Source organism: Chiroxiphia lanceolata, chromosome 18 (assembly GCF_009829145.1).
Source record: "Chiroxiphia lanceolata isolate bChiLan1 chromosome 18, bChiLan1.pri, whole genome shotgun sequence".
Classification (NCBI taxonomy): Eukaryota; Metazoa; Chordata; class Aves; order Passeriformes; family Pipridae; genus Chiroxiphia; species Chiroxiphia lanceolata.
Window position 1 is genome coordinate 1361138 of NC_045654.1, and position 26747 is coordinate 1387884.

Consider the following 26747-nt stretch of genomic DNA (forward strand, 5'->3'; position numbering starts at 1 on the left):
ACAGCACTGGGACTTCAACCCAAAGGGGGGTCACTAAGCACCTCATTCAAGATCACAAAACCTCTTGGAAGCTGGAAAAATACGTACTCCTAAATACTTGGGAGCCAGGGAGTGGGGAAACATGACTCCCACGGGGCAATGGTGAGGGACACCCAGCAGACTCTGCTGGAACATCTTCCAGTGAGTGCATCCCAACCCAGAATGAGAGTTAGGGATGGCTTTGAAGAGGGGGTCCAACACATGCAGGGCATGAGGAGGAACCAAAAGTAGGGAGTGAGGACCTACTGAGATGGAGGATGCTCAGGTGCTGCAGTGTGTGCAGGGAAGGGAAGGGAGCTGGGAAGAGGCTGGAGCAGCAGGAGGGGCTGAGGGAGCTGGGGGGGCTCAGCCTGGAGAAAAGGAGGCTCAGGGGGGACCTTCTGGCTCTGCAACCCCCTGACAGGAGGGGGGAGACAGGGGGGGTCGGGCTCTGCTCCCAGGGAACAAGGGACAGGAGGAGAGGGAACGGCCTCAAGTTGTGCCAGGGGAGGGTCAGGTTGGATATTGGGAAAATTCCTTCATGGAAAGGACTGTCCAGCCCTGGTACAGCTGCCCAGGGCAGGGTTGGAGTGCCCATCCCTGGAGGGATTTAAAAGCCCTGTGGATGTGGCACTTGAGGACATGGGTCAGTGGTGGCCTTGGCAGTGCTGGGGGATGATTGGACTTGATGATCTCAGAGGGCTTTTCCAACCCCAAAGATTCTGTAATTCTGTTTTACCCTCTGTGCCCATTGTCTCTGATGCCACCCTTACACCTTCTCCAGTTTGGCCCTCTTGGATCCTCAGCTCCCAGCAGCTCCTAAAGCCCATTAAACCAACCCCCACACGCTGGGCAGGGCCAAAGCAGACCAGGATTGTGTGTCTGGGACCAGCAAAGAGCTGGGAGACACTGCAGGAGCCAGGAAGGCCTCTCCTCCTCCATGTAGGGAAGATCCTCCAGGGACACAAATACTACTTTAATCCATGTTTTCCAGCCATGTATAGCCCCCAGCACACCCTGTCCCTGCACAGGGAAGGGGACTGGTGATGGATCCCCTCCTCCCATGCAGGAGGACAGAGGTGCTCCCACCTGACCCTCCTGGTGCTCTGGCAGCAGCTCTGCCATCTTTCCATGGAAAAAAGATCCTCCCTAAAGCAGCATACCCTCAGGAGTGTGGCAGGGGGGCTCCCAGCCCAGTGTCTCCCTGTGTTGGGATGCAGGTGCCCCTGGATCCTGTCGGGAAGCAGCTCATCCCCAGATCAGGAGCTTCACCCCAGCTCACCCTGCTCGGCACCAGCCAGGTTCGTGCCAGGTTCAGAATGAAAGGCACACATTCAGCAGGAATTCCTGTCACTCTTCCCCAGAGAACAAAAGCTCCTCAAGAAAACAAATATGAAAGGCTGGCAGCAAAAATCTGACAACAAATCACCAGGTTCCTCTCACTCCTGTGCCGTGGATGAGGCAACCCAGCCCCCACGGCATCCTCCCGAGGTTCCCTGCCATTCCCAAACCCAGTGTGCCCTGGAAATCTCCCCGTGCCCACTGATGGCACACAGGGACCACCAACAATTTGAGCCCATCCCCCTCTCCATCCTGCAGCCGAGCTTTGCTCTGACTGTGCTCGGGGCTCCAGCTCAGTGCCACTCTCTCCGGGCAATGCCAGCTGGGCCCAGGGCCAGAGGCAGCTTTGGGCTGAGCCTGTGTGTGTGTGAGGTGCTACCGTGACCCAAACCCAAACCTGCCCCTTTGCCCTCTGCCATGAGACACGTGTGGCACAACAGGGCTGGCCCCAGGCACCACAGTAACCCACATAAGAGCCACCGAGGGCCGCAGAACCCTCCTCCTCCTCCTCATTCTCCTTCTCCTCCTCATTCTCCTTCTCCTCCTCATTCTCCTTCTCTTCCTCCTGTCCTGCTCCTCCCCCCCTTGCACTGGGAAGGCTCCACAAATGCAGCTGCTGCTCCCCCATCTCCTCACAATGCACTTGGGCAACATCTGCACCCAAGGGCTCAAACCCCAGAGACACAAACACTGGCAACAGCAGCTTCCCATAAATCCCCTCTCCAGGAACACACACAGCCCGTGTTTCACACCTCCACCCCCAGCTCCAGGTGCCCCGAGCCCAGCCCCTTCATCCCCCTCACACTTTGTCTGGACTCGGGATGATCCGAGTGGTGCTGGTTTGTAGGGCACTGGCAGGCAGCGTTGCCATGGGAACAGGCAGCCTCACCGTAAACTGGGGAGATTATTTTTGGAGCTGTGATGCAATTTAATCTATGGAAAATGGATCTGCAGCCATGGGCCATAAGTCTCCTCAGGCTGGTTTCTCAGCCCAGGAGCAACACAAAACCTCAGTGCCTGGAGCAGTGTCCCACAGGAAGGCCACGAAGGCAGGAACTCCCTTTACAGCCCCGTTTTCCATCTCAAATCTTCCCTCAGATAAATACTTCCCCTTGCCTGCAATTTCTCTGGAGCTGGTGGGACAACACCGCAGCTCCTCTGTGCTGGGGACACGCCAGGGCTTTGCCCTGCAGCCCACGGGGGATCCCAGGGACATGGATCCCACTGGAGGGACCACCACGCTGAGCTCCCACCCCAAAATCACCAGGGAGACCTGGAGCAACCCCAGGGTGCTGCTGCTCCCGGCCGGGCTGGTTCGGTGCTGCCCCGGGATGAGCGGAGCTGGGAGGAGCCTTTTCAGGGATAAACCAGGAAGAGGTGAAGGGACTGAAGGGTTCAGCATTAGAGCTTTTATTCCAGAATTCCCAAACTGCATCCAGAGTCAGGCTATGATGTGTCCAAAGCACCACAGCTCTCCAACCCCACACCACCGCTGGGGCAGGCAGTTCATCACTGCTTACCTCCCTCTCCAAGTCCAGCACAGCTGTCCTCTTCCTACATCCCTCACCTTCTTACATCACTCATCTTCCTTACATCCCTCACCTTCCTACATCCCTCACCTTCCTACATCCCTCACCTTCCTTCTCCTCCCTGTGAGTGGAAAACCTTCCCAAGTATCCTCACTTTCAGCAACAGCCCTCATCCTTCCTTCATCACCCTGAATTTCCTCCTGCACACTGAGCCTCCTGCACACTGAGCCGCTCTCCCACCACTCTGGAGAGCAGAGCCTCTGGAGCCTCCCAAGGCAGGGCTGGCCCTGTGCTGGAAATTAAATCTGCCTTTCAGCTGGAATGAGCTGACAGTGGGGCTGGAAGTGCAGGATTCATACTGCAGCAGTGAGGACAAGCCAGATTCCCCAGGGAAAGCCCTAATGGAACAGAGGGAGAGCTGATGACTTGAATTCAAACACTATTCCCGGGCTCTCCCAAAGCCACCAGGGCAGTGCCACTGGGACATCTCAGCAGCTGCCACTTTCCCTCTCAGCAGCCAGACCTGCCCATCAGCCACTGGGGAGCTGAGCTGGGCACCATCCAAGTTCCCAGCCCACAGCAGCCCCAGGACACTGTGGTTGTTCCCAAAATCCCCAGAATAGCTATCTTAGGGTGCCCAGCAGCCGCACCACCAGCATGGCACACGTTGTACCTCCATCTCCTCAGCTCCACCTCTTGTGTGCTTTCCCCTGCCTTTCCCCACACCTGTCTGGGAGTGCTGTACCTACAAGCAGGGAAAATATCCCACTGATCCAGTAAAAGCCTTCATTCCTCCCGCAGGCAGAGTGGAGGAGGTCCCTGAGGACATCCAGCATCAAATCCAGCTCCTGCTGTGGCCATCCCAAACTCCAAGGCCTTGCTCCTCACAGCAACCACCACAGAAACCAATCCCACTTCTTTTGCAGATCCCCTATTTATCTCAGCACCAACCAAGGGTTTGATTCAGAATCATCAGCCCTTCCTGTATGGAATTCTCTGGATCTCTGGGATACGCTGCTCACCCGTCATCTCTCAACCAGAGCAATTTCCACGTTGGCTCTCGCAGACACATCTGCTTTCATCACTTTTAATCACTATGAATATTAAATGGGAGCAGGGATCTATATTTAATACCCTTGCCTGGCTGCCAGGAGATGGATGGGGTTTTATAGCAGCTGCAGATGCAGGCACAGGCGGAATTCTGGTGGTTATAAAGAATTACACTGGGAATTAATCATCAAAATAGTACGGAAAATAATCATTCATAAATCATTCCAAATCCGGGTGAGCGCTCAGCAATTACCACTGGCCTGGCAGGGCTGCTGCTTCTCCCTGCTAATGCAAAGGGAAAGCAGCTCAGGCAAATGGAAGCCTAAAAATAGGGAAACTGGCTGCTCGTGACAAACTGGGACATTTCCTGAAGTGGGATCAGGTGGTGGGCACAGCCAAGGCAGGAGGACCCCAACCTGGTGATGGGGCTCCTCAACCCACAGCTCAAAGGCCACTGCTCCTAAAGAAACATCCCATCAAGTGCAACAGCAGTCTGTAATGACTCTGGAGAGAAGTGAAATGAGTAAGTTCTGCAGAAATTTAAGTCCAAAGACTTGCCTGGTGAGACCCCCATTGGCACAAGGTTGTGCAGGGGGTCAGATCAGAGACCTCCAGACCTGAGTTACTCCAGGATTCTCCACTGAGAGCAACTTTGTCACTTGTAATTAGAGCTTATGGGTGAAAAAACAGGTTAATATGAACCTGCAATAACAGAAATTCAACACACCAATCTGATTAAAAATCAATAGGGAAAATTCCCCCAGCGTGGGCAGCAGGGCAGGGGGAATTCTGCCTCTTTACACCCCTCAGGTGAGACCCCCCTGCAGAGCTGCTCCAGCCCTGGGAACAGCACAGGGAGGATGTGGAGCTGCTGGAGAGAGTCCAGAGGAGGCCACAGAGACGCTGCCAGGGCTGGAGCCCCTCTGCTCTGGAGCCAGGCTGGGAGAGCTGGGGGGGTTCACCTGGAGAAGAGAAGGCTCCAGGGAGAGCTGAGAGCCCCTTGCAGGGCCTAAAGGGGCTCCAGGAGAGCTGGAGAGGGACTGGGGACAAGGCATGGAGGGACAGGACACAGGGAATGGCTTCCCACTGCCAGAGGGCAGGGATAGATGGGATGATGGGATGATGGGAAGGAATTCCTCCCTGTCAGGGTGGGGAGGCCCTGGCACAAGTTGCCCAGAGGAGCTGTGGCTGCCCCTGGATCCCTGGAAGTGTCCAAGGCCAGGTTGGATGGGGCTTGGAGCAACCTGGGCTGGTGGGAGGTGTTCCTGCCCATGGCAGGGGGTGGGATGAGATGGTCCCTTTATGGTCCCTTCCAACCCAAACCAATCTGGGACTATGTGATTCTTTGTTTCTTAAAGGAAAGCAGCCAGACAAAAACACAGTGTTACAGCTAGGAATGTGTCCAAGGGAGCCCAAAGCAAAGGGGCCAAGATGCCTCCTTGGAAGGAACGATGCTCCTGAGAGAAGGCTGCCCAAGGAATTCCCTCCAAACCATCAGAAAGTTTATTCAAACAAAGAGGGCACTAAAATGGGAGCAGACTCAGCAGCAGCACCAACCAGCCTCCATGGAACAAGGGTTTGCTCTGGCACAAGCAAACCCTACCCAAGACTGTCCTTCCATGCTGCAGGAACACCCATGGACCTCATTTCCAAGAAAAACCCACACCAGGTTTCATTTTCAGGATTCAGGTGGCAGGGAAACATTTGTCCCATTCCAGCACAGAACCACACAGGAGCCCTAAGTTCTGGAAATTCTTCCTGCTCAAGCTCTCCTTGCCATAAGGGTTCTGGAACCATGGAACCACACCAGGGATGGATTCTGACCCACCTGATGTTGTCAGCTTCCCTTCCAATAAAATCCGTATTAAAACACAGCCTGAATGCAGAGTGGACATCCCAGTCCATTAACACATGTAAAGAACCTCTTGTTTCCTGGAAGAAAAGCACTGGGAAAGCACAAAGCAGTTCCATTCCCATTACTGCAGCATTCCCAGTCCAGCTATTGAACATCTTACTGCTGCAATTACTAAATGCTCATGTTCCTGGTCAATAATCCTCAGCAGCAAATGCTGCATTTCATCTGGACTGCAGGCATGCACCTCCCAGCACGGGATCTTCCCATCACCCAAACACCTGAACACCTCCAGAAAGCTGGGAAATCAGGCTACAGGAACACACCAGAAGGCAGGGTTTAAACTCCAAATAAGAGGGACACACTGGAGAAACGGAGATGAAATGCAGGACATGACCAACACAAGATTCCACGAGGCATCAGTGGAGAGACCCAACCCAAGGGGCCCTGGGCAGCACAAAAGAAGCCAGAGGTCAAGGCTAATTATAAATCCAATATAAATGACAATGGAACTTGAAAAAGTGAGCTAAAAAAGGCAAAGAAATTCAGGGTTAAAGGAACACAGAAGTCATGGCTGAGACACAACGTAATTTCTGGTAAGTCCTGTGGCTGGTTTGGGATTCTGCACTCCCAGGCAGATGTGCACCAGGAAAAGGCACCCCTGAGCATGGCACTGGGGCTGGGAAACACATCCCACAGGGAGAGAGTGACTGGAAGGACAGTATTTGGCAGAAGTGGGAGGAAGTCACCTGGAGACACACTGACTGTCCACAAACCGGAGATCACGTGGGAAGGGAACCTGGAAAAAGAGCAGCTGCAGAGGGGCAGCTTGGGACACACAGAGCCCTGCAGAGGTGGGAGAGTGTCCTCGTGTCCCTCAGGGCAGGAAAGACACTGAGGGGCTGGAGCGTGTGCAGGGAAGGGAACGGAGCTGGGAAGGGGCTGGAGCAGCAGGAGGGGCTGAGGGAGCTGGGGGGGCTCAGCCTGGAGCAAAGGAGGCTCAGGGGGGACCTTCTGGCTCTGCAACCCCCTGACAGGAGGGGGGAGCGGGGGGGGATGTCGGGCTCTGCTCCCAGGGAACAAGGGACAGGAGGAGAGGGAACGGCCTCCAACTGTGCCAGGGGAAGGTCAGGTTGGATATTGGGAAAATTCCTTCATGGAAAGGGCTTCCATCCCTGGCACAGCTGCCCAGGGCAGGGGTGGAGTCCCGATTCCTGGAGGGATTTAAAAGCCCTGTGGATGTGGCACTTGGGGACATGGGTCAGTGGTGGCCTTGGCAGAGCTGATGAAGGGTTGGACTTGGTGGTCTCAGAGGGCTTTTCTAAAAAACATTCAGTGATTCTATATATACTATAGAATATATTATATATATATATATATTATATATATATACTATATATATTATATATGTGTGGGATCAAACACAGCCAGGCATCAGCGCTGCTTCCACAAGTCCTTCCAGAGGATTTCTTCACAACCTTTCCAAAACTCTTCTCAGGAGGAGTCAGGAGAGCTTTGCAAGATGCCAGTTCACTGGCTTTTGGAGGAGGTGGAGGGTTGGTGGTTGGTTTTTTGCCCTGTCCTTTGACTACAACACTCTGCTCTCCTGTTCCATTGGAATAAAAGGTTTGGCAGCACCAGAAGGAGTCCAGAGCCAGCTCCCAAACCTGCTAAACTGAAGTGTCAGGGACTGAAGGGCAGAGCTGGCAGGGAACACGAGTGGAGACAAAATAAGCCCAGCTGATGCTTTTGTGGGAACACTGGAGAGTCACAGTTAGTCCTGCTGGACACAGCCAAATGTCCTTCCTGTCCCCTGCAGCCACTTCTGAATCATGGTGAGAAAAAATACGGTGGGGAAGGTGTGATTATAGGGACATAATGGCTCATTAGCAGATAATTGGGGGCTCAGCAGCACAGCTCACTGCCAGGAAAGACAATAAAAAAATATAAAATAATGGCTTGATAAAAATAGAAACTCTTCATTATCCAGCTCAGAACAGCAACAACACACCAAGTACCAACCTCCAGGAAGGAGCAGCCCAGGATGCACGTGAGCTCCAGGCTCCAGGCATGCAGGAACAGGGACCTGCAGGGACAGTGACTGCTGCTATTCCCACCTGCAAACCTGCTTCCCTGCTAGGGATCCTTTGGAAAAGGTCTGGACTGGCCCCACTGGCAGGAGGCAACCACACAACCTTAGTGCCTGCAGCATCACCTCCTGCTCCTCCCTTCCTTGGCAAGCCCAGGATCCCAGCACTTCCAGCTGGAAAGACTGGAGGGATCAGTGGGAGCATTTCCAAGGGTGCTACTTATCAGTGGATCACAGAATCGCAGCATTGCAGGATGGTCTGGAATGGAAGGGACCTTAAAGATCACCCAGTGCCACCCCCCGCCATGGGCAGGGACACCTTCCACCAGCCCAGGTTGCTCCAAGCCCCGTCCAACCTGGCCTTGGACACTTCCAGGGATGGGGCAGCCACAGCTTCTCTGGGCACCCTGTGCCAGGGCCTCACTGCCCTCATCCTAAAACATTCCTTCCTTATATTTAACTGGAGGATGTCCCATCTGCAGAGAGAACCTGTTCCCTCTTTGCACCTTTAACAATCACAGGTTTTCGTGCCAAAATTCCATTGATGAATCACTTAAGGAGTCTGCTGAGCACAGAGACCTCCCCAGCTGTCAGAGGATCAAACCGTGGGCCGCACACCAGGATGGCTCTGTTGGCTCCCTGGGTGCTGCTCTGCAGACAGTGGGGACACGGCCCAGGGAGAGGCTCTGAGCTCCCAAATTAAGCCAACCCCAACCAGCCCACGTGTGCCAACGAGGCTCAAATCCAGCTGCTCTTCTTCCTTCTGTGGATTCCAAGAAAGAAGGATGCGGAGCTGCTGGAGAGAGTCCAGAGGAGGCCACGGAGATGCTCCAAGGGCTGGAGCCCCTCTGCTCTGGAGCCAGGCTGGGAGAGCTGGGGGGTTCACTTGGACAAGAGAAGGCTCCAGAGAGGCCTAAAGGGGCTCCAGGAGAGCTGGAGAGGGACTGGGGACAAGGCATGGAGGGACAGGACACAGGGAATGGCTTCCCACTGCCAGAGGGCAGGGATAGATGGGATGATGGGAAGCAATTCCTCCCTGTGAGGGTGGGGAGGCCCTGGCACAGGTTGCCCAGAGAAGCTGTGGCTGCCCCTGAATCCCTGCAAGTGTCCAAGGCCAGGCTGGACGGGGCCTGGAGCAACCTGGGCTGGTGGAAGGTGTCCCTGCCCAGGGCAGGGGGTGGAAGGAGCTGAACTTTAAGGTCCTTTCCCAACCCAAACCATTCCATGATTCTGGGAGCTGGCTGGAATGGTGACCTTGCAGAAGGCCCCATCTCCTCCCAGCATCACTCCCAAATTCTGCACACACAGCTGGATATCTGGTTACTCTCTCCACCAACCCCCCCAACACTGCCTGTGAAAGCATTTCTCATCCCTGGATAAATCCAGATCAGCAAGACAGAAGCACAAACCCCTGTGTCCCTTTCTGTGTCCCTAGGCTCTGAAAGATCCACATCCAGCTGTACATCACACATTTGTCCTTGACTAAACCTCTCATCTATTTGTGCCCTCCAAATCCACGGCCCACACGTGATCCAAGACATCCCTGCAGGAAGGACTCACACTACCAATGACTCCAGGACTGTCTCCAAGTGAATATTTAGTCCCATGGACACAGGTGGCATCATAAATAATTAAATCATTTGCTCTTGTCCAACAGATGAATGAAGCACGTGAGAAAATGTACACATTTTGTTAATTAATAGTTTCTGTTTATTTTGTCACTAAATCCTTCAGTATCCAGTGATAACTATGGATTTGCACTGCTGCTCCTGTGCAGGAACGGGGGAGCTGCCACAGTCTGGTGGCACCACAGTCGTGGGGACAAGAAGCCCCTGTGTCCCTGCACGGGTGACAGGCAGGAGCAGGCACCGGGCTGGGCACGAGCAGCTTCTTTAGCCAGGAATAAACCTGGGGAAGGGCAAAAATGGCCTAAAATTCAAATATTTTGGAGGAAATGAGTTTTCTTCCAAGCAGAAACTCACCAAGTGAGCACTGTCAGAGACCGGGGGTGACACCCCCTTCTTCCACAGGCAACAGCAAACCCTGTCAGGCCGCTACCGAAACCCCTCGGAGGTCTTGGATGTCTCCCTGTGTGCGTCACTGAACATGCATTTTTAACGATGCTTAAACATTTTCCAGCCTCAGGTCGATCTCCAGTGTCAGCAGCACAAGGAGGGAGCACACAGATGGGCGGCCTCTCCTCCTGACATCCATCAGGGAATGGGAACTGGCTGGCCCTGGAGAGATGCATCAGCTCACATGAGCTCCCATCCCTCAAGGATAACGGCATCCCTGGTGTATCCAGGACCACTCCCAGGGGGTTCACCACAATGAAACTGGCTCGTGATTATTTTATTTTAAGTTTTTACCAACAGCTTCTTTTCTTCTGGAAGTCTCCCCTCAGCAGGGAACACACATCCTGCCCCAGGCTCCCTCATCCCTCATCCTGGAGTTGTGCAAAGGACACTGCTACAATCCTGTCAGCTCCCTCCTTCCTCACTAACCCTTGATAACAAGAAGGAGATGACAAGGTCCCTCATTCCCAGGGAGGGGGAGCAGCAGCAGATGGAGGCAGAGAAGGGAGGATGGCCCTGGCCCCCGTCACACCCGTGCCCATGCAGGATCCCACAGGAACAGCAAACCCCCTCAGTGCCGGGGGCTGGGACAGCCAGCACCAGCACAGCAGTGGTGACAGTCTGCTGGGACATGGGCAGCCCATCCCAAATTCCCTGCTGCCACTGTGCCACCCACAGCAGCTCGGAGAGGGCTCCTAAGCCTCCCTTCTCCCAGACCCAGGAGCTAACGCGCCCCTCGCCCTGAGACTACACACAGAGACATCCCTGCAGGCCCTGAGCCTGGCTCAGCCAAGGCTTTGGAGAGCCAGCCATCCCAGCTGAGCTGCACTGCAGGCACAGGGCACGGAGACACGTCCTAATGTGGCCTGAAATCCGTCGGAGCCGCCAGGCTCAGCTTACCCGGGGAAAGAGGATCCAGCGGGATCACTTACCCACTGTCCTCCAATTCCCAGAGGTCAGGACATGCCAGAGCCACGGCAGGGATGTGCAGGATCTGGGAGTCTCCCAGCCCCCTTGTTCTGAGCCTCAGGCTCAGGGAGCACAGCAGCAGGTCAGCAGCAGCCCCAAAAGGCGTCTGACTTACACCCCCTCTGCCTCTGGATTTAAATCCCACTCCCTCAGAACCCATAGCCAGGGAAAGTCCTGGGCACACACCCACACACTTCCTCCATCCTCCTTCCGAGCACTGGCCATCCAGGATGGGCTTGGGAAGGGTCTGAACTGGCAGCAAAGACAGAGCATCGGTTGGTCCCCCAGGCTGGTCCTGTTCTAGGGAATGCTTTCCCATTATAGGGAAGATTTTTCCAACAGGGAGAAGAAACACAGAATCTCACCTGAACTTGAGAGACCAAGCAAGGCATGGAGTACACAGTGGCATTGTTGGGGTGTCCTGGGCAGGGCCAGGAGTTGGACTGGATGATCCTTGGAGGTTCCTTCCAACTCAGGATATTCCATGATTCCATGAACCCTGCACTGGGACTGGTGAACGCAGGGAGGGAGCAGCACTGGGGACACCACAGGGGTGACAGATCAAAACCCAAGCGAAGGGGCTGCACCCCTTTACATACCAACAACTGCCAACAAGGAACTGTAATTCCTTGGGAATTCCCTGAGCTTCCCTTCGTGAGGTGGGACAAATGTCTGCACAAAAAATGTGTATTTTACTGGACTAGATGTTCATTCATTAACAGCTGCAGTTCAGCAGCACCATTGGAGCCTCGTTAATTGACACAGATTTAATTAGGGGGCTGCCCACTGTCACACCCTGCTCACTGCTGAGGCCTAGGCTGGCACCAGAGCACAGGAAGAAGCACCTCTTTTCCTGAATTCTGGAAAATTCTGAGAGGCTGAAATGCTGCATGTGAGGAGGCCACGGCATGGCCCAGCCCAGGGCTGGCACAGTGACAGTCACGGGTGACAACAGGGACACCTTCCCTTCTCCTTTTTCCCTCCTTCCTTTCATTCACTGGTGAAACACCAGAGCAGTGAGGCCACAAAGAACTGTTTTTGAGGGGGCAAGAGAGAATCATTAATGGGCAAACAGCCCTAAGAATCACACAGTCTTGCAGGTTGGGAAAGACCTCCAAGACCATCAAGTCCACCCTGTGCCCACCTTGTCCTCCAGCCCAGAGCACTGAGTGCCACATCCAGTGGTTCCTTGGACACCTCCAGGGATGGGCAGCTCCTTCCAAGGCCTGACCACCCTTTCCATGAAGAAATTCTTGCTGATGTCCAACCTGACCCTCCCCTGGCACAGCTGGAGACCGTTCCCTCTCCTCCTGTCCCTTGTTCCCTGGGAGCAGAGCCCGACCCCCCCGGCTCCCCCCTCCTGTCAGGGGGTTGCAGAGCCAGAAGGTCCCCCCTGAGCCTCCTTTGCTCCAGGCTGAGCCCCCCCAGCTCCCTCAGCCCCTCCTGCTGCTCCAGCCCCTCCCCAGCTCCGTTCCCTTCCCTGCACACGCTCCAGCCCCTCAGTGTCTCTTGTCTGAGGGGCCCAGAGCTGCCCCCAGGGCTCCTTCACATCCCCATGGGTCCCTTCAGCAACAGCAAGTTCATGCTCCAAAAGCCTACAAGGTATTACAATATTCATCCTCACCATCATCCTCATCATCTACTCCTTGGCTTCCCGTCCATCCCTACAGATCCCACACAGCTCCGTGGGATCACTCTCCTCAGGTGCTGCTCCATCTGACTTGAAGTGCTCTTTGAACATGGAAGCTCCAGGAGATGCAGCAGCTCCTGATGTGTCCTCATGTCTCTTTTTGTCTCTCTCTCTCACCCCACACATTCCAGCCATGAGCCCGATGGTGCTGGAGCTCCAGCATCTCTGGGGTCAACAGGAGCCAGTGGATCCAAGAGCTGCTGGAGGGACACAGCAGGACAAGGGAAGACGAGAGAGGAGCAGGGACAACATGAATGAATGGAGCTGAAACCTTTTTGGCATCAAAATCCTACCCTAAGGTGAGTGAGGTGCCATCCAGCAGCATCCCCACCCGGCTGTGCCAGAGCTCCGGGGGGATGAAGGGAAGCTCCACGAGGATCGTGCTGCTTGGGGCATCTTTATATTGTCAAACAGCTCCATTGTGGGGATGGTGAAGCGCCTGTGCTTCACTTTGCACACACAGGGATCATCCAGCCTGGATTTTTCCTGGAGATTATGTGAATGACAGCCCTGGGCCAGGGAAGAGGGCTCCAGATCCGAGCCTGCTCTGCCTTTACCCCACGGACAGCAAGATGCCCAGAGGGGGCTGGTCAGGGATCCTCAGGCAGCACTCGGGGGCTCCTTGGTGCTCCCTCAGCCCTGCAATGAGCCAGGACAACTCCCCATCCCCTCCTGGGGCCAGGCTCAGTCTCTGCTGCGTGAGCACATGGAAATCCAGGTTTGATCCCTCCAGGAGCCACCGGCACAGCAGCACTGGCTGCACAGACAGATGCTCTGACAGCAGGACACAGAGCAGGACAGGCAGTGCTGGCTGAGGCCAGGCCACACTCTGCTCCCTGCACAGCAGCTACTGCCCATGATTTACTGCAAAAAGCTCCTCTGAATCAGCAATCCATCCCTGGAATTGCTCCCCCATCCATATTTTGGCTGGGGACTGGCACAGAGAAGGAGAAGGGCAGTCACTCCATGCAGCACCATCCCCCCAGAAGTGCTGTGCTGGCTGTCAGTGTAGCCAGCTCAGGAAAAAAGGGAAAAGAAAGAAATCAATCCACTCCTGCTGCTCACAGGCCTCTCTTTGCAGAGCCATTCGCTGGAGCCGGGAGTTCATCTCCTCTGCAATTCTATCAACGTGTTTCTGGGCTCTAATTACACCACCAGGCTGTCAAGATGGCCACTTCCTCCCTAATTATTCCACTTTGTAATTAAGATACAGCTAATAAACTCATGTTATTAGTGATTGCTGCCCATCAGCAATCCTCCGAGGAGGAGCAGCTCCTGCCCTGCATTGAGGTGCTCCGGCACCAACCCTGCACCGTGAGAGCCAGGGCAGCACATCCATGCCAGAGAACCACAGAGTTACTGGGGTGCAAAAGGTCATTGAGCCCAATCATTAACCCAGCACTGCCAAGGCCATGTCCCCAGACCACTTCCACTGGCACTTGAACATCCTTGGGGTGCATCCTCAGGGTGCATCCTCTCCCATCCGAGCCAAACGTGCACATGGGAAGGAACCTACCTCTATGATTGCTAAAAATGAAGGGGAACAGGGCAGGGAGGGCGTCATTTGGAAAGAAAATGAACATCCCCTGCCCTTGGCACGTGATTTGCTGCTTCACTGAGCACTGAGGGCTCCCTGCTGCAAAGGCCTGGCTGGCTCAGGGGGGGCTGCGATGCTCCCTGACTGCAGAGCGAGGCCCCATCAGACACTCAGTGTCCTTTGGGATCATCCCAGCACACCCTGGGGGGCTGCAGGGGCTGCCCAAACCACTGTGTGTCCTGTTAGAGAATCCTGGAATACCAAAAGTTGCTCTGGCAGCCTTGGGGCTGTGCCCACTGCCCTGGGGAGCCTGGTCAGTGCCCAACCAGCCTCTGAGGGAAGAACCTTTGCCTGAGATCCAACCCAACCCTCCCAGCCCAGTACAGTGCACACACAGACACTCCACTGGCCACGGGGGTCGAGGGCAGCTGGAGGGGGCTCCTTCCACTTCCATCACTGAACATCCTCCAGCTGCTCCTCCCTGAGATCACAGTGGTTAAAATGAGAGGATTCCACCCCAAGAAACATTTCCAAACATCCCCATGGACATTCCTGCATTGCTGTTCCACCTGGTAAAACCATCCAGAGCGAAGGAACCCAGGCAGGGCCCCACGTCAGCACACCCTCTGTGCAGATCCACGGGAGAGATGTGGAGCACCCTGTCATTTCTAAAAACATTAATCCAACAGCCCTAATTACAGAGCTTTCACAAGTAAACCAGCAGCTACAGCTGCTAAAGCCATAACAAAACACCTGCAGCTCCTCAGCAGCTCCAGCCCGAGCCCAAGCTCCAGACAGCTCTTAACCCAGGAGCAGGATGACCAGGAAACCAATGGATTCAGCATCTCCCCATGCTTTGTATCTTGGTAAGATGCCTTTATGGCTTTCTTGCTTTCCAGAGGAGCCACATCACACAGGAGAAATGGTCCAGGACCCACTGGTGGGTGTCAAGGCACAGGGATTAGACATCAACCTCTATTTTGGGCTTCCTCTGCTCATGGATGACCCTCCTCTGCCTTGCCAAGGAAGGAGCTGTCAAAACCATCAGGAAAGAGCCACCCCCCCCCCCCCCCCAAGAAATTTCTAAATAAATCTGGAAAAAGGGTGAACCAACACATCTGCTTTGGGAGCAGGTTACAGCGTGTCCATCATCAACGCTCCAGCAGCCACGTGTGCCTGACCCTCCTCAGAGCTGAATGCAGCTCTCATTCCTGAGCAGAATTCAAACACTCACTTAAATGCTTCCCAGCTGGGCCATCAAATAAATACACCCTGCATGTCTGGAGGCAGAGAAATGGATTTCTGCATCTCTTTTAGGGCCCAGGTTCCACCCGTGTGCACCTCGGGGCAGGTGCCCATCACCCACCAGCCCAGGAGCCCTGGGAGCTGCCAGGTGACAGCCCAGGATCTGCCTTCCAGCAGAGGATCATCCACCATGTCACCATCAAATATTAATGACACTGCATTTGCTGGGCTGGGGATGTGGGAAGAAACCCAGGTCCAGGAATCAAAAGGACAGCACAGACCTGGAAAGGGATATTCCTGCAGGAAATGTCCTCTGAAAGCAGGAGCAGAGCTGCTTCTACTGGAAAGAGCTTTGAGATCCTCAAAATTAACTAAAGATAAGCTAATTATCTGTTAGTTACCCACAGACCTTTTTATGCACAGCAAGTGTGGTGTCTGTATTTCACTTTCTCTTCAGCACCTCATTCTCTCCTCCTTAATTTGGTGAACATCCAAGAACCCAGGATCCCACGGGCTCTAACCAAACTGGATCAGCCCTTTAACGCACAAATACAGAACAAAACATCTCCACAAATCCCTCTTCACCTCTATTTGTCACTGTCTAATTAAAAGGTCCCTGGCACAGGTTGCCCAGAGAAGCTGTGGCTGCCCCTGGATCCCTGGAAGTGTCCAAGGCCAGGCTGGATGGGGCTGGGAGCACCTTGGGCTAGTGGGAGGTGTCCCTGCCCATGGCTTTAAGGTCCCTTCCAACCCAAACCGCTCCGTGATTGGTTTTATCTTACAAGCACAAAAGGAAGTATTAAAGCCACCCAAAGCCTCCAGGCTTCTGTTCCCAAGGAATCTCCTGCCAAGCAGAGCCAGGGCCAGGTTTTTCCCTGGGCTGCTCATTAAAAGCCATCAGGATTCTAAACATACCTCGAACAGCTCCTTTTGGGGAGGTAAGTGGATTTAAGGACAAAATTTGGTAGGGAAACAACTATTTCAGCATGAGGATCTCTAAATGAAAAGCAAAGCCTCCTTGGGAAGTATTTTCCCTTCCAAAGTATCTCATTTCCAATGGGGAACGTGCTCACCAGAGGGACACAGTTTGCACATCACAGTTTTTACAGCAAATTGGTTTTAAAAGCCAGTGTTTTCCCAGCTTTTGTTGTTAAAACATGAAAAATATTTGCTTGTCATGTCCCAGGGCCAAGACCCTTCCAACCTGTCATATGGCTGTGGCTCTGCCATACAGGGAAAACTTTACCCGTGTCACTGCAAAGCTTTCCCAAAATACCACCATGAAATGGGGGAAAGATGCTTTTGGGCTAGAAAAAGACCAGCCCAGGCAGGGAAACAACTCCCAACCTCACCTCAGACACCCTTGGAGGCATCTCCCCAGGTTCATCCCTGATGCTCCAAGATCTCCCTGAAGCCCCCTCCCTGTTTCCCCAGTGCTCACCACTCACCACCTTCCCCCCAGTTTTCACACAAGGCTGGTTTCAGCTTTTTATGAGAATAATTCTGGTTTGGGGCATTTTCTTCTCTGCTGAAGCCCAGTTATGTAAAGCTCTGTGCTTTCCTGGTACATAAATGTCCTTACATCACCCAGCTGGAAAAACAGCTCGAGAAGGAAACCGAAGGGAAGGGGACAATCTGGATTTGATAAAAAAGCTTTTTTTTTTTGCTCATCTGAAGCCAGCTGTAAATCCTCAACTGCTTCAATTTTGCTCTGACCTATTTGCATTCCTCCTTTCCTCGCCCTTTTCTGGAGGAAGGAAATTACATTAGATAAAATAATTTATTGTGAAGTGATGCTTGAGAGCAGGACAGGACTGCGGCCATGCGGAGAGCACAGGGAGAGGAGGGACACTCAGGCTCCATGGAATCATGGAATCATGGAATGGTTTGGGTGGGAAGGGACCTTAAAGATCAACTAGTCATGGGCAGGGACACCTCCCACTAGCCCAGGTTGCTCCAAACCTCATCCAACCTGGCCTTGGACACTTTCAGGGATCCAGGGGCAGCCACAGCTTCTCTGGGCAACCTGTGCCAGGGCCTCACCACCCTCACAGGGAACAATTCCTTCCCAATATCCCATCTCACCCTGCTCTCTGTCAGTGGGAAGCCATTCCCCCTTGTCCTGGCACAATTATCCCAAACTACATCTAAGGAGCAACATTTGGATTTGACCACCAGGAAGGCCAAGTGAGCATCACCCAGAGCTCCCAGCAGGCACCAACCCTCGGAGCACCACAGAGATGGATCAACACAGGGCACGAGGAGCTGCAGTGCCCAGGGCAGGGGAGCCCTCACTGCCCTGAAGGAAGGCAAAGAGCATCCTGCAAATCCTCATTTCTCACCATCACCCTGTTGCCTTTGCTGTGAGACATCAGATTTTGCCTGGCCCATCCACCAAAGAATCATGGAATCATGGAATGGTTTGGGTGAGAAGGGATCTTAAAGCTCATCTCATTCTACCCCCTGCCATGGGCAGGGACACCTTCCACTAGCCCAGGTTGCTCCAAGCCCCGTCCAACCTGGCCTGGAACACCTCTAGGAAATTTTGTGCTTCCATGAAGCAAAACAAAAGTTGAACTGAAAGGCAGGACCCCCCCAGGTCATTCCTGCTTCATCCCATCCAGGAAAAATCACACCACAATTGTCCTGTGGCACTCACAAAACAGGGATTTCTGTCCCAAGCCAGCGCAGGTTTGGGCAGAACATCCCTTGCCCCATAAAGGACAATGCTCCTGCACACCCAGCGCTGAGCTCTGCTTGGACTGGCCATGGAAAACACCTGGAATAAGGCAGGGAGCAGTAACAGATGGAATTATAGTGCACACCTGAAATCACATCTCAGTATTCCTGGAGATCATCTCTGCCTCCTGCCACGTGGGACCAAAGAGTGGACAGGGAGCAGCACAGGACTGACACAGCAATGCCCTCATTCCATCTCAACTCCAAAGGAATTTGGTTTAGAACTAAAAAATACATCTCATTTCCTGACACCAACACAGGTCCAAACAGGGGCTGATCACCCATCACACACCAATAATTCTGTGCGATACTAAAGGTGCCCAAAAAGCACAAATCACCATCAAAATTAACATTTTTCACATCAAAACTGCGGAAATCTGAGCTGCTGGAGCTTCAAACACCCAATAAAGCACAAAGACTTCGCCCCACACTTTGTATATCTCCAACCAAACCGAGCAGGGACGTGGCACGTGATGCCCGCGGGGCAGAGCCACACGTGCCACCACACACCCACACGGAGGAGTCTGAACATTCCTCTGCCTCCCAGGGCTCCGGTGTGGGGTTAAACACCCCCTCCCCACCCCACTGGAGCAGCCCCTCCATCACTCCCAGCACACCCAGGAAGCCCCACAGCAGATGGATCCGTCCAGCAGGAAGGAGGACGCCGGGAAGGCCACTAACCCTTGTGGAATTTATTCAGACAGCCGGCGTTGCAGAAGGAACGGATGGATCCCGTCTCCCAGCAGCCCCTACCCTTCATCCCCACAGCGGGATCGCTCTGGCCGAGGTGCTACATGGCTGGGAGCTTTAGGACGGAGGAAAAAAAATACACGGGAAGCAAGAAACGAAGGCAAAGGGAAATGTCCTCATTCAGCAGCAGCGCTGCACTTACAGTTCCACATTTCCCATCAGACATTCCCGGCACATGCTGGTAGCAGAGCACCACCATCAAACCCCCTCGTACCAGCATGCACCACGGAGCAGCCTTAACTCCATCCCTGCCAGAAACCGGCCTCATCTCGCCAAAAAAAGGGGGAAGAGAAGGACACCAGCAGTGCTGCCCAGGGGAGGTTCAGCTGGGGCTGGTTCCGGAGCGGTGCCGTGGGATATTCAGCCCCAAAACCAAAGCGAAGCTGTTTTTTGGGGGAGGGAGGACGATATTTGGAAGCTTGTCCCTTTAAATGCTGCTGGAGGTTATTTTTAGGACATTTGCTTAAAATAAGTATCAGAATTCCTTTCTTTCTATAAGAAACTCCATTATCCATTTTACTCGCTCTGCTGCGTTCCACATCCCAACCGTTCCGTACCAAACCCTCCGAGGTTCCTCCAACCCCTGCCCTCCTGAGGTCCATTTTCTCCCCCCTCTATTGTGGAAGGATTGGATTTTCCCAGCCTTTAGTATTTCCCCAGTGTCAGGGGAATGAGTAATTCCAGAGGAAAAATGCGGCATAAATCATAATTCCCTCTGATCTCAGCAGCTGCAGCCAGGAGCTGCTTCGTGTGTGCAGCGGGACCCACAGCGTGGAGTGGGAATTGGGGATCCCCGGGATGCTGCCACGAATCCACAAGGATTAATAATTTATATTTGATGATTTTCTCCCACTTTAGCTGGACTACAAGGATTTCACAGGAGAAAGCCAAGGTTTCTATTCCAGCTTTTAAGCTGCAACCAGTCTCTGTGGATACATATTTAAATAGAGGCAGGGATTGTGTGAGCATTCCGGGGGGAAAAAGGGCAAATTCAGGAAAATCAAGCTAACACTGCACATTCAAGGCTGGAAAACTAATGCTGGCAATGCATGTGCATACAAAGGTTTTATTAAATTACTGGCATATACTGATGGTTTGGGTAAGAACCAGCAGCTTTTAAGGGGAAAACAAACACCACAAGAAATATGATTTTTAATTGAGGGGGGGCCTTGATGGGATTTGGCTCAAAATGAGCACTTTCAGTTCTGATATCAGATCCAAGATCTGGAAGTAGGATCTGTGTTTTGACAGTGAGATCGGAGCCAACACACATCCAGGGCTGTACCTCAGAGTGTATTTACACAAACCACAAACCCTGTATCCCCAATCCCCAACCCCTGGGGGTGCCTGTGATCAGCAGAGCTGTCATTTCCTACACTCACTCCTTTTCCCTGAAAATCATGGAATCATAGAATCATTAAGGCTGGAAAAGCCCTCTGAGATCATCAAGTCCAACTGTTCCCCCAGCACTGCCAAGGTCACCACTGACCCATGTCCCCAAGGGCCACATCCACAGGGCTTTTAAATCCCTCCAGGGATGGGCACTCCACCCCTGCCCTGGGCAGCCCCTTCCAAGGCCTGACAACCCCTTCCATGAAGAAATTCTTCCTGATGTCCAACCTGACCCTCCCCTGGCACAGCTGGAGGCCGTTCCCTCTCCCCCTGTCCCTTGTTCCCTGGGAGCAGAGCTCGACCCCCTTGGCTCCCCCCTCCTGTCAGGGGGTTGCAGAGCCAGAAGGTCCCCCCTGAGCCTCCTTTGCTCCAGGCTGAGCCCCCCCAGCTCCCTCAGCCCCTCCTGCTGCTCCAGCCCCTTCCCAGCTCCCTTCCCTTCCCTGCACACGCTCCAGCTCCTCCAGGTCTCTCCTGTCTGAGGGGCCCAGAACTGCCCCAGGGCTGGATTTGCCCCAGCAGTGCCAGCACAGGGATGGGCCCTGCCCTGGTCAGTGACTGCCCCTAGTTTACTACAGGAAAATGCACTGGATGTCTGTTTAATTCCCTAGGGAAGAGCTTTTCCACCAATATACTCTTCACTTTGCTCTTCTAAGCAACTTGTTCGTTGCAGTGGAGGCTGAACACAATTGGGCTGCGTTCCTGTTGCAGGAACTCAAGGCAGGATCATGGAAAGCAAAACTAAGATTCTTTGCATCAGGATAATGTTCCCAAACTGTTACAGCTCTGCATCTCTTCTGCCACCTGCCCCAATCTCCTCCTGACAATATTTAAATCACACCTGCAGTTACTCATCTAAACTGAAAAGCAGTCCTGAAGTTCCCTGTTTAACAACAGATTATCCCTGAATTTAGCTCATTCTGCTCAAAAGAAAGAGTTACCTAGGTCCCAGGATCAGCAGAAGGTGCCTGGGAAGTGCTACCTGCCCTGCTGCTCTGTCAGGATGAGACTTCTCCTTGCTTGCTTTCCACAGGAAATACTGGAATCACAACGTTACCTCTTGCTGAGCAACTGAAACTCGGGAGCTGGGTCAGGTGGGACTGGAGTTGGGGGGTCGGACACCCAGGGCTGGTCAAGGGGCATGGAAAGGCTGGGATAAACATGAGAGGAACGAGAAGGGGACAATCCACCTCCCCATGGCACATCCAGCGTCCCACGGACACGCTCCTGGACCACTGGCTCTACCAGCAACACCAGATCATTCGCCTTCCAGGAAACCGTACTAAAAACACCTTTAAAAATGCAACTTCTGCCTTCCAAATACTCTGCCTGGAAGAAAATGAGGTGGGAAGGTCAGAGGATGCTGTAGTTTGGGTTTAGTCTGATTTCTTTGTCCAAGCTTCATGAAATTCCAAACCAAAGTGGAGACACTTCAAGTATTCCCTGTTTTCCTGTTCCAGTTCCATGCCCACCAACACCCTCCCCCTGCAGTCCAGGGCTGCACACTTCACCTGACACCTCCTTTCTCCTCACCATTATCCAACTAACCTTAAAAGCATCCACAGTCCCTAATTTTCTAGGATCTTTACACCTCTGCCACATCCAAAACCAACTGATAAAAACGATGATTTCAAAATCCAGAGTCTGACAGAATCAGTGAGACCAAACCAACTCCACCTCCAGCTCAGCCACCATAAAACCACCAACAAACACTTTATTTGGAGCAGCTGAAGCAACTTCTGCCCAATTCAGAGGTTCCCCCCAGTGTGTAGAATCCTGGAATGGTTTGGGTGGGAAAGGACCTTAAAGCTCATCCAGTCCCACCCCCTGCCATGGGCAGGGACACCTTCCACTAGTCCCAGGTTGCTCCAAGCCCCGTCCAACCTGAACATTGTGGAAGGTGGAAGGGCTGCCCCACACAAGGACCTGCTGTGAGCTCTGGAGAGCCCTCACATAGGGGGGACACATCACTTTATCAACTGAAATATTAGTTTAAGTCTCTAAGGAACTTCAGGCTCTCTCCCAGACACTTCCAAACCCACCACACACCCCAAAAGGAGCCCGACCCCGCACGCTGCAGCCCCAGCACTCAGGAAGCCCCGCAGTTTGGGGGTCACACACACTGAGCTCAGCCACCCTTCCCTCTTCACAGCGTGGATCCATGGAAGTGGATCCATGGAGTTACGTACTGCGCTTCCCACAGCACCTCTTCCTCATCCAGCGCTCGGGTGGGGCCGAGCCGCGCGGGGCAGGGGCGGGATCGGCCTCGAGGGGCTCCGAGCCCAGCAGAGCCTCCCCCCGGGCCGCCCTCCGCAGGCTCCATATCCTCATCTCTGCCCGGCCCCTTCCTCTGCTCCGCGGCTCTGAGCCCTGGGGCTGGCAGATGCCTCCTCCTCCTCCCCCTCCTCCTCCTCCTCCTCTCCCTCTCCCTCTCCCTCTCCCTCTCCCTCTCCCTCTCCCTCTCCCTGCACCCCACACTCACCACACTCACCCTGCACTGCCCCAGCACACGGGAGGCACCCAACGGGCTCAGACAACACAGAAACTTGGGAAATTTCACCTTTTCAAAGCTTCCAATTCCAAAATTTCACCTTTTAGAAGTTTCCAAAGCATAAAACCAGCCCCTTTTTTGGGATCTCTTTGGGAGCACGTCAGGGCAGAGCTGCATGTTGAGGGTGACACACAGACGGGCTCCTCGATGAGTCCTTGTGGAAGGCAGGATGCTACAACCACCTAAAAATAATTCTGGGCACTTCTGCCTACACTGAATTATTCTATAATATACTAAATATAAGCTATTAATTATAATAACTATAATAATTTACTGTGTAATATAATATAAAACTGCCTTGAAATGCCCAGATATTCCAAACACAGGAAAAAAAAATTAAAATAAAACAGCTATGCTGATTCCAGGTGCTCCTGCTCTAGGATTCATGTGTTTTGTAGGCACAGAGTTATTCCTAACTGCCAAATTATCTCTCTGCTCCAGCTGCAGGGATTGTCTCTGCCCCCTGCAGACACAAGGGAGAAGTGGCCACTTCCCTCTGCAAAAACCTTTGGTGTATTGGAAAACACACAACACATCTTCACCCTTTGCTTTCTTGGTTTTTTTTTAATAAAATTTGATTTTTTCAAATATTGCCTAAAGGGATTGGTGTTCCTCAGCTCTTCAAATTCCTGCTTTTTAAAGTATGAGCCCCCAAAAATCACACACATTCCCCTACACAGGTGTGAAATGAACTTAATTATCACAGAATCATGGAGTGGTTTGGATTGGAGGGACCTTAAAACTCCTCTCCTTCCACCCCTGCCATGGGCAGGGACACCTCCCAGTAGCCCAGGTTACTCCAAGCCCCATCCAACCTGGCCTTGGACACTTCCAGGGATCCAGGGGCAGCCACAGCTTCTCTGGGCAACCTGTGCCAGGGTCTCACACTTCTCTAAACCTTTTCTGGTCCTCTCCTCCCTCCCAGCAAAAGTCATTCTCCCTGTGCTTACACTGCAAGAAAAACTCTCCAGAGTTTTAAAAGCAAAACATATTCAGCATTTAAACCTTCTCCAGCCAAGTAAGGAACACTGGACCTTCTCTCTTGCTCTGTGCATCAAAGGAAGAATTTATCTACAGGGTAAAAAATAAAGAAGAAAAATGTAAGACATAATGGCACCTTTGTTTCTTTGGGTTTTAGACTTTCTCATTCCTCTTCTCCCTGCAAGGAATTCCTTTCACTAGAGGCTTATTCTTAAAACCACTTAAACACAAGCAAAACATCACACCCCGATAACCAACATCTCCAACCCTCTCTCCACGTGTTCGGTTTTCCATCGCTGCATTCAGCAGAATCCACCTCCACGGAGTAAAACCCCTGAGTTCCATCTCACCCCATCACCATCCCCCAGAGGCTGATTGGGCACTGCCCAGGCTCCCCAGGGCAGTGGGCACAGCCCCAAGGCTGCCAGAGCTCCAGGAGGGTTTGGACAACACTGAGGGACAAGGTGGGATTGTTGGGTGTCTGTGCAGGGCCAGGAGCTGGACTGGATGATCCTTGTGGGTTCTTCCCAACTCAGGATATTCTCCAAGAAAGATGGAGAGAGACTATTTACAAGGGCCTGGAGGGACAGGGAATGGCTCCCCACTGCCAGAGGGCACGGATAGATGAGATGTTGGGGAGAAATCCTTCCCTGTGAGGGTGGGCAGGCCCTGGCACAGGTTGCCCAGAGAAGCTGTGGCTGCCCCATCCCTGGAATTGTCCAAGGCCAGGCTGTACGGGGCTTGGAGCAACCTGGGCTAGTGGAAGGTGTCCCTGCCTGTGGCACAGGAGTTGGAATAAGATCTTTAAGGTCCCTTCCAACCCAGGCCATTCCACAATTCTATGATTTCTTTCCTGATTGAGAAGAATTTCACCCTCTGGATATCACCAGGAAACACCACACGCAGGTCCAGGGTGGTTTAAGCCCTGTCTCACCATCTCCAGGCTGCAAATCTAAAACCAGGGGACGCTCAGAAGCCAAACTGAGCCAAGGTCAGACACAAAGGTTGTCTCCAGAGAAAACAGCTCCCTGAAGGCTCTTCAGCAGCTTTGCTTCTTCCTTACACTTTGCTCCTGCCTTCATTGATTTTATTCCTCTCAAAAACGCTGCTGGAGTGAGAAAAACCCTCACAGGCCCCTCCTTGGTGACACTAAGTCCCACAGTGGGTTTGTGTGCTATGGAAACCTTGGATTAATGGCTCTTCCATTCTGCAATTCACCCTCAAGATGGAAATAAATGGAATAATCAAAATAACCTTGGTTTAGTGTATGCAAGCAGTGGGAAGAGCTCACATGTGACATTTTAATGACACACCCACAGTTTTGCCTATGGACAGCTCAATTGGTGAAGGAAGTTCATGCAGGAGCTCATCCATCCTGCAGCCAGGGCTGGAGAGCAGAGGCAAAATCCAGGGTAACTTGACTTTTTTTAGTTCCCTTCCTTTTTCAAAGCCAGATATTCACAACCCCTCAGCATATTTTCTTTGCACTGGTTGGTAACAAGATGCCAAGGAGGGAAATGGAGCAGGAAAATGCTCCTCCTGGTCAAGCTCTCCAGGATCACCCAGGGAAGGGACAGGCCCCTTGCTGAGTTGACTTAAAATGACAGAGCCACAGAAAAAGAAGGAAAAGAGAGGTGGCTCAGCTGGGAACTGAGTCAGGGAGATGCAGCACCACTGCAAATGGAATTGCTGGTTCTGCAGAGTCACGAGGGTTACACGCAATCCCATCCAGCTCCAGAGCCAGTCACACATGGAGAAACACAGATCCAGCTGCTCTCCACAGACTGCACCACTCCCTGCAGCCTGCAAGAATTGGATTTAGGCAGGAGACCTCTTTCAATCCTCCCCATGCAGCATCCAGGTAACTGGGATGGCAGGACTGCTCCCCCTCCCCCCCCAGGGAAATGAGCTGTACTGCTCCAGGAGAAAATCCTGCCAGGAATAGAGCACACTCTGTACCATTCCTGGGAAGCAGGAACACTGCCCTGGCTGGCACATGTCTTGGCTGCAGGTCACAGCTCTGAACCTGGGCAGCAGGACCAGCTGGGCCCGAGAAAACAACCAACCTCCTCAGAACCACAGGAGCACTGAGGGTGGAAAAGGTCTCCAAGACCATGGAGTCCACCCTGTGCCCGATCCCCACCTTGTCCCCCAGCCCAGAGCACTGAGTGCCACGGCCAGTCCTTCCTTGGACACCTCCAGGGGTGGGGACTCCACCCCCTCCTGGGCAGTTCCAATGCCTGACCACCATTGCCATGAAGAAATTCCTCTTGATGTCCAATCTGAGCCTCCTCTTTGCAGAGGACAACAATAAATCCACCCCCATGACTGGGAAACCTCCTCCTGCAGCACCCAGGAGCCTGAACAGCTTTTCTATCCCCTCCATCCTCTCCAAAGTCAGTGCCAGCACCTTACACCAGCAGGTCCTTCTCCTGATCTGCTGCCTGTGTCCAAGGGCTCTGCACAGCCCTTCCAGCCTCCCTCCTGCCAGGAGCTGAGGGATCACCCTGTGTGCCATGTCACCACTGCATTCCTGTGCTCCCAAATGTAACACCTACCAGTGCCCTTGGAACAGCTCTGTCAGCAATTTAAGCTCCCACCAGTACATCTAGGGGAGAGAACCATAAATTGAGTGTCATCCTGTCAGGCTTTCTGCCCTCCTTGTTTTCCCTTCCCTGGTCCAGCTTTAGCTGTAAATGAATATTTGGGCTTCTCATGAATGAGTTACTGCCAGAGGGAGAGCTGCTCCCTGAGGAGACTCATTTTAAATTGGTAACACTACTTAAAGCTGGATTTTTAGTTGAAGCTACAAATCTAATAAGTGAGGTCAAAACCCCACTGGTTATCCATCTCCAGGAACAGCATCCCTGCCAACATAATGTTATTACAGTACCACGAGAAGTCATTTTATATGGAAAAAAAGCAGGCTCCAGGGTGCATCC

The 26747-nt window shown here is 53.0% G+C and overlaps 1 protein-coding gene across 3 annotated transcripts in view; it reads right to left on the bottom strand.

Moving 5' to 3' along the window:
* The window catches only part of OSBP2 (oxysterol binding protein 2), a 105400-nt gene that overhangs the window by 37257 nt on the left and 41396 nt on the right, over window positions 1-26747 (bottom strand). The window contains exon 1 of one of the 3 annotated variants that reach the window (XM_032705976.1): window positions 18816-19073. The exons of the other annotated variants lie outside the window; for them this stretch is intronic. Within the exon in view, the coding sequence (XP_032561867.1) occupies window positions 18816-18894 (79 nt within the window). The 5' untranslated portion in view covers window positions 18895-19073. Of the gene's footprint in view, window positions 1-18815; window positions 19074-26747 lie in introns of those variants that run through there. 3 annotated transcript variants of the gene reach the window in all.